The sequence below is a fragment of the Triticum urartu genome, chromosome 5 (assembly GCF_003073215.2).
Source record: "Triticum urartu cultivar G1812 chromosome 5, Tu2.1, whole genome shotgun sequence".
Classification (NCBI taxonomy): domain Eukaryota; kingdom Viridiplantae; phylum Streptophyta; class Magnoliopsida; order Poales; family Poaceae; genus Triticum; species Triticum urartu.
Window position 1 is genome coordinate 347,703,638 of NC_053026.1, and position 9,846 is coordinate 347,713,483.

Here is a 9,846-nt window from a genome sequence, read left to right on the forward strand (position 1 = left end):
ATGTCTTATATTACAGAGGTAGTACTTTTTAGATAACTTCTTGAACATTTCGAAGATCTGGATGTTACAAAAGGCCACATCGAAACAGAGCCGACTACTGCTGGCTAGGGTCTAACGATGGATTGGGAAATTATACACGCGAAGTAAACATGTTGTATGCTACTAGTTCTACCAAAAGCACCAATCGGTACAGATAAACTAAGAAAATTATCCACAATCGGTTCACGACCAGGAATAGAGTTTTCCTTACCATAAACTCGAAGTTACAAACCTTAACCTGCTCTCTACAGTAACTAAAAGGAACACTTTCAAGCAACAAGCATGTAAAAACAGTTTCCAACAGGAAACTCGAGGTTAACTGCTTCTTTATTGAGCACATCCTTGGCTAGTAAGTAGATCAGGCAAACAGGGCCACGCCAGGATACAACTATCAGAGAATCTGCGACCGTAGCTGAGACCCCATGGTCTTGTGATGTCCGCTTACACATTTAGAGCAAATAGGAAAAACCAGGTAACAAAAGATGGGTGGAGACACGCCTTATCATCCTGTACAAGCATACGCTTACTTCTGCTCGCTGTAACGCATGATGCCATACACATCAACGATACCAGGAGGGAACACCGGATCCGTCGCTGCTCTTACAGCAACCTTCGCTACCGAGGTAGCACTCACTGGAGGAGTTAGCATCGGGCCGACAAGTGGCAATCTGGTTAGTGGTTTTGCATTTTGGAGCACCTGCGGATGTAGAGGGACCTCAGATTAGGGCTATACCACCTCGGCAAGAAATAATAATGCAGTACAATTACAGAAATGAATCGTTCAAGGAGTATAACTTACATCACAAACAATACCAACATTAACAGTAATTGCAAGCTGAATATGGCATTTGCACAGGAGATGAGTTACGATCTTTGGATACTGGGTTACTACAGGCAAGTTTTATCTTTGGCATTGCACCTGATTGGCATCTATTGAAACATAAAAGATTGCTCTCGGCCATTGTAACCGTTAACAATATAGCTGTGAACTAATGCAACCAATACCCGGTTTGGGTACTGAATTTATATGAAACATATACCAAAAAGACACCCTGCGAAAATCAGACTTGGTTTGAAAGAAAAAAACTGATGATACATGCATCATCATTATCCATCAACCTCATGCCTATGGAACTCGGTGCAGTCATAAAGACTCATAAAGCAAATCTGAAGGACTGGACTCACTAAGGGAAGGCAGCGCCAGTACTAGCAGGTGAGTTAGATGTGTGATACACTTTTCATGGAATTTTTTTGTTGTTAATAAACTGGAAGCATACATTTGATCTAACCCAAGTAGTTCAATCCGAAGCCTTCACATTCAGTCTAATCTTGGTAAATAAAATCATATTACATTGACATGCTGAAGCTCACCATATCCCTAGCACTGTCCATTCTATTCACAATCCCTACTAGGCCAGGGCATCTACAGATAGTTAGGATAACTTATAGCAATTCTAACACCTAGCACTATGAATTCCTGTAAGACAAGATTTGATGCTAGACACACACAAAATGATGCTCACATTTAGTCTAAACTCCTTTAGTTGCCCTTGCTTATTAGTTCAACTCAAATAACCTTCAAAGTCCACTCAACCACAGTTGCTCATCATATATGGTACATGATAAGTGCTTGGGATCGGAAGGGTCGAACTACAATGTATTAACGGTTATGAGGAGCTGGGCACTAGCACACCATGGGAAGTTTCCTCTTGTGCGTGTTCGAGAAAGTATGCCCATGAGAAGAGAGAAACTTTACCATTTGCATAGGTGAACCCACAAGTCCAAGGGGTATGTTCACACTACCCACTCGACGAGTTCCATGAATAAAACCAGGCCGCAATATCACTCCTACAAATAACAAAATAATTGTTTGCACCATCAAGAAAGATTCCAGTAGAGAAGGAGCATCAGAAATACAAATCAATAAAATAATACTTCGAAGGGATCTCAAAAACCATTTTGATCCAAGAGGGATTCATGAGTTAAGTTACACCAATTTAGTGACTTCAATATATAGGATTTACTTCAGTTTGGTACTTTGATCACATCAAGGTTGTCCTCTCTGCGCATAGTTTTACAATTAATAATTCATGGAGTAGATATGACCTTTACTGGTCAAGGCCTGCTTTTACAATTAATAATTCATGGAACATATGTAACTTTTACTGTCTTGCTTTTTAAAGCAATTATTCTGGCTTCTGAATATAACTATTTGCACCAGGTTGGAACTTACCTCCATAGGTAAACTTCGACAGCAGTTCAGCTTCAGCAGCTCTCTTTAGTAAACAAAACAAAGGAGGTCAATATTTTGCACAATGATATATGCTTAAAGAGGGTGGATATGAAAAATGTCATGCAACAAAACAAACGTCAATGTTTTGTGAAGAATTGAGTACAAAGAGAGCACCTAGAGGGTCAATTAGGATTACAGTATCATGCTAAGCATGTAATTATCTGAATATTTCACACCAGATTGTGATATCACTACTCGTCAGTCCGTAATCAACATTTACCTATTCTAACAATCCCTCCATCAAGAATATAATAAGGCCTATAATTTTGCCTATTACAACACAGGGTTTGGCATGTGAAGTTTATGACAGTTTCTCTTGTTTGCCTTTGTTTATCTTCCGTCACTCTTCAACATTTATGACTACACTATAACTTATCTGCCTCCTATTGCCAAGAGCCCAAGACATTAATACCATGAATAGCATGGTCATTTCCTGCTAGTAATCTCTTGTTTTTATGACTTCCCAGTTCCCACAACATGATAAACTAAAAAATACCTTATATTTTTAATGGGTAGCAGTATATGGCTTTTTATTTGGCTTGAAATACCAAATTCATATATCATCTAACCTGTCCTCATTGGATTGAAACAATTTAACTATAAAAAGGGAAGAATTCATGGATCTTTGCAGAAAGTTCAATAGTAGTAACGTTTAAAGAGGCACTACATCTGATATGAACAGCGGAACAAAACGTACTACTACTAATTTATGATAAACCCAAATATAAGTACTCCTGGAGGGAACACAAATAAAAATATATAAGACATGATTTCTCACAACAGTTCAACTGGCACTGATAATAGTCAACATATTGCACACCACCACCACCACAACAACAAAGCCTTTAGTCCCGAACAAGTTGGGGTAGGCTAGAGGTGAAACATATTGCACACCACACAAATCAAATATATATAGCAATTTCAGAAAAGAAATGAATGGGTCCTTAATCATGTCAATAATCCAGACATCTTACCTTGCCCTCATAATAACCTTGCAATAAGTAATTCACTAAACCAAAGTCTGCAGCTGACACATACACAAATCTTTTTATGCCTGCAGGTAGAAACAGAGGTAAATTGGAGAAATCCTGGTAGAAAATCTATCTTTCCAGTTTAAATTCATAAAGCATGAAATTTCTAGAGCTGGTTGGAATATTATATCTTGAGTGCTTTTACAGTACAGATTTATACAATACAAATAGATAAATTGCATCATATCTAGAAGAGTGGACTTTATGCAGCATTTATCTCCCCAAAATCAGAAAGGTCATTTGGAAGTTTTAAAATTCTGAACCAAATTGGTGGACATCCATTTGTTGATGAAGCATAAACCTGGCAATTTGGGCCAAAAATTATATCCAGTTGCATTTCTCAGAATAGGGAGGTGGGTCTAAGACACATTGTAAGTGTGCACAGTTACTTTATTAGGGGTGCAGCATGTGGCAAGCATACATATTGTTAGAGGTTCAGCATCAGACAAACACTACTTCTCGCCCAAAATATGCAGGTTCACTCTTCACCAGAAAATGTACAACCAGAATTGTTTCCAACAATTATTCTCAAACTTCGAGGTGCACAAAATCAATGGGGTGCATCCACAAATTTTCCTCGTATCAACACTATGAGTAATAGGTTGCAATATGATGCATTCGAACTTAGCAACTTACAGCGATGATAGGAAGAGTTGGAAAATGTACAACTCTCTTTTGTGTAACTACAACATGGAACTTTATCTTTATTATTCAGGGAAAGCAAACCAACAATAGGATAATTGTGTTCCGAAAATTCATGTCCATTATGAAATTCATTACCCGAATATTTCTCTATGGGTAGGTTTTATATATCATACTACATGTACACCAAAGACTGGGCAAGAATCCACACTGAAGGCAAGGAAATGCCCAATAGTGGTCCATTAGGAAATCCATTACCCAAATATTTCTCAATGGGTAGGTTTTATATATCCACATCATAAGGCCGCTGTGGTTTTAACAGTAGAAAGGAACAGAAGTTCTCACTTAACAGGGAAGGCCGAATAAACCAAGTAAATTTTAAAAAGTTACATGGCATGCCACAGTCAATATCGGACCTAGCTTATAATGCAAAATACCTTTCTCAGCTGCAACCCTGATGGCATTGATGTTTGCAGTCCCATTCAGTTTGAACATTTGAGAATTTGACCCAAAGCCTCCAACACAGGATACCTACGACAGTTTTCCTTCCTATTAGTAATATTTCTTATGAATCCACTTTGGCATAAAATGTTTGATACATGTCTGTCTTAATTAGGTGTAAGTACATAATGGTATCTGCGCTTATCTCAGATATGAAGCCATGCAACAAGTAGACATTAATTTAACTACAAATGGGTTGCTGAAAGCAGCTCGTGTCAACAAAAAGTGGTTTCGGTTTAGGATTTCTAGCTCATCAAATAAAGTTTGTTACATTGAGTTTTGGAGTTGCATTAAACCCAACAATTGTTGTACTTAACAGTTACAAACAGTGCATAAGGTACACAAACCAAACTTAAGCATGGTTCATATTTGTATAATATCCTAAATTCCTATGATTGGCTTCTCATTGCCACATTGGTGTAGTTCTTATCACGTCTTTTGTGGCTCGGTTTCAACCATTCACCAATAAAAACTGGATCAGCTGCTATATGTATCACAAAAATGATGAAGTAGCAGCTGTTATTGAAAACCAAACACCCTATAATATTGCAAATTTGAAGGATGGAACTATGCGTTCAACTGTACATGGTTCGAGTGCACATTTAAGCTCGCACTGCTTTAAGCATGGAAAAATATTGGCATCTCGCTTGCTTTGAGAACTAGCGTCAACAGAGTATCCCTGCATACCGATGTTGCATTCTTTTGGATAACTATGGCATTCAATAACAAACTGATAATTATGCAATAATAACTGTACACATTATCAAAACCATAATACGTGAAATTAAGAAACTAGAAAACTAAAACATAAACATACCAAACATATAAAGTGCACTTAACTATACAATATCAACTGACCAGGTCCCAAAAATATGCACAATATGAAATGTTCAATAATGAAATTAACATGTTAGAAGGGAGAATAGAAGTTAAGCATACAACAGCAGAGACACCATCCATACTATCCTCCAGTGAAGCAGGTTCAAGGAGATTGCCTGTTCGAGAGAATAAAATAGATAGTGAACAATATGACCATTTATAATTACGCAAGCAAAATTAACTTCATAATGAGCAACCTTGATTCCATATAACTTTGTCAGCCCAAGATTCACTTATCGATGGCTTTCCAGATCTGTTCATAGAAGGTCAAAACACACTTGGTGAGAACAGGGCAACATTTTGGTTGGGCTAAGATATACAGCTATTCTAGCTGTACATAACGCAATTACATTTTCAATCGTAGGCACTAGAGTTCTACAGAAAATACAATTGTATTTTCAAAACCAGTTGCGGAATTATGTCCAGTTCAGTCAGCTATTTGAAGGAAATCCCAAAATGTGCATATTGCAAAGAAGAAAGGATCGCGCTGGGGTAAAGGATTGTTTGCAAATTGTCATGAAGTGTTAACTAGGGCTGTTTGATAGTAGAAATCTTTGCTCGGAGAAACTATAGCATGGAAAACCTAATGCAAATTTTAACAAGCAGAATTCACTCAATTTTTTTCTACGAAGATTTCTGTGAGTCCATTCTACTATAGGAAACATATACCAGATGCTTATGTTGTGACATTAAAGAACGATTATAATATCCAAACAGCTCGGTGACCATCATTGAAAGAGCTGCTAGAAGGCATGGCTTGAACGGTGTTAGAGTCTCTTGGGGGAGGCATAGACAAAAGACTGAGATGAAAAACTTGTGAGAGAGATAAATATTCCCACGATTCTAAAGAAGTGAAGGCCATCTATTAGGAAGATGTTTTTGTGTCTAGTTTGGAAAGTGAAGAGTCCGGATAGGTTCTCCTAGTAAATTGACATGCTTGTTCCAGATCACTTGCCCACTCACGCGGATCTGTTTGGCCTCGACTCAACTGTCAGCTTCCTATCAAGCATGAGTAAGCTAAAGCTAAATAGGATGATTTGTGTAGCTTAAGTGAACAAAACCAACGATTTCATCTTCAAAGCAGAATTCCAAGTGTATCTTATGGTTCCTAAGATGTATAGACGAACCATGGTTGAAAACTTGATATCGTGAATTCATGAGGCAAGTGGAATTTTCACAAACAGCTTTATGAGAGTTTTTTCAACATATGTCCAACAAACTGAGAGCTACTACAGAAGTACATACAGCAAACAAGCCATCATCAGAACAACTATGATGACACAATGGAGAAATATGAAATGGGGGAATGGGAAGCTTTCATGTAGTGCTGAAGCCAAGAGCATCAACAGAAAATTGGAGGACTTTGTCATCTTATCTACAGGTAGAATAAAGGGTTATATTTGTCCATAACTATATGTTTAATTTTCAGTTAACATCCAGGAGACCAGGATAGATATCAATTTCTTATTTATTCTTTTACAATAGTTTTCAACAGCTTACGGACAAATAAAAAAGTGCAACCCACGTGCATGCAAAGGCTAAAGAAGAAGTAAAGAAAAAAATATCAGTTCACAAAAATAGCTTATGGAATTACCTATTTAGACTAGAGACAACAAATCCTCTCTCCAAAGCCTCCTTGCAAACATGTGAACCAACGAAACCACTTCCACCTAGCACAAGCAGCTATATCGACACAAACGTCAGAGGCAGCTCGGTAATCCTAACAGAAGATGGAACACAAGAACAAACACACTCACAAATTGTGTCAAACATGCCAAAAACATATAATGAGCTACAACAGTAATACCAAAAAGAAAACATCTACAAATAAAACAGTATACATGCACAGCTGTGCATGGATGAAACACCATTCCATGTGGAAATGTCGTGCATACATGTATAACATGATTATCAATGAGAAGTGTCAATACAAATGTTAATGAAGCAAAATAAGGGTGAAGGTAGAAACTAAACAGGGGTATCCAATTTTCTCCACTTGTCCCCTGATATTCTCAGCTATATATGTGTGGTATTTCTGCTTTCTGATGTATAATTGATTTACCTTATTAAGACAAGAAGCAGGCCTTATGTTCGTTTATAAGAGCCTCACTCCCAATAAAAATTATCAACTACTAATATAAACTGATAAAGTAAGGTCAGAATTACCAGCATTTTCACCCCCCCCCCCCCCCCCCCACCCCCAAAAAAAAAGAGGAACGCTAAACCTTACAGTTACAGCGACAGTCAAAGCACTAACCGAGGGAACTGAGTGCTACCAACCAACATCGTACATGATTGCATACAATGTAATTCCAGTGGGCATGGGGGAAACTGTTCCATCCACAAAAGGACGGATCTATTGGTGGCACGGTGCTCATCCACATGGAAAAAACAATGAGCCTCTCGGAGCATATATGGGTACGATGAACAGTACCGCCAGGTTGTAACAAAACGATCTCCAGCAAACTAGGAAAATGCAATCATGGCACTATTTATTACCTTATGAGGAGAAGGCGGCGGCGGCGGCACCTTCACGGGTTCTGCCTCCTCGACTTTGAAAGGCTCGTCGACCCGGCCGGAATCCCTGGGCGTGGCATCGCTCGAGAACGCCTTGCCGTTCTTCAACAGAACTGGCGAGCTGCTCACATCATCCCACCCAAGGTAAGAGAAAACACAGTCGGCGATGATATCTCGGCAGCAAGAAAAATACGAGGATTTCGCGCCACAATCCGGCCGCCAAATGCGGCTCGCGACTGCGATAAAACCGCCGCAATGTCGCAAATTGACGAATTGAGGATTATCCCCCCCCCCCCCCCCATTCCCCGAGCTCTGTCCTCGGGGACGCATGAAACGCGTGACACGAGAAGGGACGCCGGGGGTCACCTGAGACGGGAGGGCGAGACGGAGCAGGAGGAACGGATCAGGCGGCTCAGGGCCGACCTCATCGCCGCCGCCGACGAACTCTCCTCGCGGCCGCGCCGAAAACGGAGGGGCGGGGGATCGGACGGGGGAGGGACGGGGGCAAAGGTGTGTGTAACAGTGGAAGGTTCGCGAGAGGGGGTTTGGGATCTCCTACTATATGGTCCGCGCGGTGGGCGGAAGCGGCCCGGGTGGCGCAGCCGGGGCGTGCCAGGTCGCGGCTTGACGTGCGGTTGCTAGGCGGTGAACGTAGCGGACTAGCGAGGTAGTGTCTGGTGTGCCATGGCGCGGCCGTTCCCATCTCTTCAACAACAACAAAAAAGGACACATGGTATGTGTGGTTATCAGCTTTATATCTAAAATTGCAAATTGAGCATGGGTCAAACGGTTAAATTCTTTATGGTGAAACCAATCCATCAGAGTTCAAGTCCTAAACTTGACATTGGTGGTCACATTTTCCTAGAGATAGGGTGTACGTGCATGTGTACATGTGGGTGACTGTACGTATCTATGCATGAGCGTATGTGTTTCTATTGTGTTCAAAAAAACTTATATTTAAAAGTTATAGTTAAAACCCATATTTAAAATTGAGCTATCATGCTTTAAATAGATAATAAATAAATAAGACATAATAAAAAAAGCCCCTCCTATGAATTTAGTTGGCTCAAGGAATTTTTATGTCAAATTTTAAACATTAACAAGAAAAAACTCGCGTTTATCAAAGAATTTAAGAAGCATGATGCAGACGATCACAAACATGCACATACACTCTTTTCTATGAATGCAAACATATACATTCTAATTTTATGAGCACCTAGAGACATTGAGTCTGTGGAATCACAAAGTCATCACAGTCGTCTCCAGCTGAAAAAATATTGCGTCTTTACAAAATACCAAAGCGTCAAACCTAAAGTTTGATCCCTGGTGGGCTCGAACATCACTGCCCATTCAAACACGGGTTGATTCTCACGCTACCAATTTTTTTGGTAATGATAAAATAATATGTTTTGTTTGTTGTTAAGTATTAGCATGCCAACGACTTGATGATTGTTTTGAGAGAAAATTAGGACACCACTATAGCGCAACGTCTCTATCGTGCAACACCAGATTGCAAGCTGACATCCTTTCCATCGCAACACACACACACACGAGGGACAAGGAGCTAAAATCAAACGGCGTGGAAACTGGTGCGTTGAAAGACTCCATGGTGAGCATTAAGACAAGCACCTTGTGCCCCCTTCGTCTCGCTTCTCCGGGCGACAAGGCGAATAGGTTTTCATGTCTTCTGTCACCCCGCCATGGCGCCACCAGTCCGCCACGTCTCTCGTGGCCTTAAGCCCATGGAGGCGTGGTGGACCCAACCCTTGCCAATGGGAGGGATGCAGCACTGTTTTAGTTACATTTTTTAGTTCATTAGGGTTTTTTCTTGCTCAAGTAGGTGAGGTGGTGGCCCTCTCTGATGATGAAATAAGGTCCTTCTCGCCTAGCCCTAGCTTGACAGTGCATCTAGCGTCATCGGAGGCGTGTGGAGATGTGCGATCT

The 9,846-nt window shown here is 40.2% G+C and overlaps 1 protein-coding gene across 1 annotated transcript; it reads right to left on the minus strand.

The window, feature by feature from the left end:
- Positions 1-324: 324 nt before the first annotated feature.
- LOC125508948 (uncharacterized protein At1g32220, chloroplastic) lies at positions 325-8,564 on the minus strand. The gene is made up of 10 exons (XM_048673768.1): positions 8,269-8,564; positions 7,885-8,023; positions 6,980-7,068; positions 5,583-5,638; positions 5,446-5,501; positions 4,443-4,536; positions 3,307-3,386; positions 2,273-2,315; positions 1,796-1,887; positions 325-736 (listed from the first exon to the last, which is right to left on the minus strand). Exons 1-10 carry the CDS (start codon positions 8,328-8,330, stop codon positions 563-565), a joined length of 885 nt encoding a protein of 294 aa, XP_048529725.1. The 5' UTR covers positions 8,331-8,564; the 3' UTR covers positions 325-562.
- Between the last annotated feature and the right edge of the window lie 1,282 nt (positions 8,565-9,846).

Excerpts from the sequence above, each read along its gene's own strand:
- LOC125508948 (XM_048673768.1), bottom strand. The coding sequence starts at position 8,330 with ATGAGGTCGGCCCTGAGCCGCCTGATCCGTTCCTCCTGCTCCGTCTCG. Across the intron at positions 7,069-7,884 it reads CGCCGCCTTCTCCTCATAAG|CTGCTTGTGCTAGGTGGAAG; the intron begins GTAATAAATAGT and ends GTGTCGATATAG. Across the intron at positions 5,639-6,979 it reads GTTGTCTCTAGTCTAAATAG|ATCTGGAAAGCCATCGATAA; the intron begins GTAATTCCATAA and ends TTCTATGAACAG.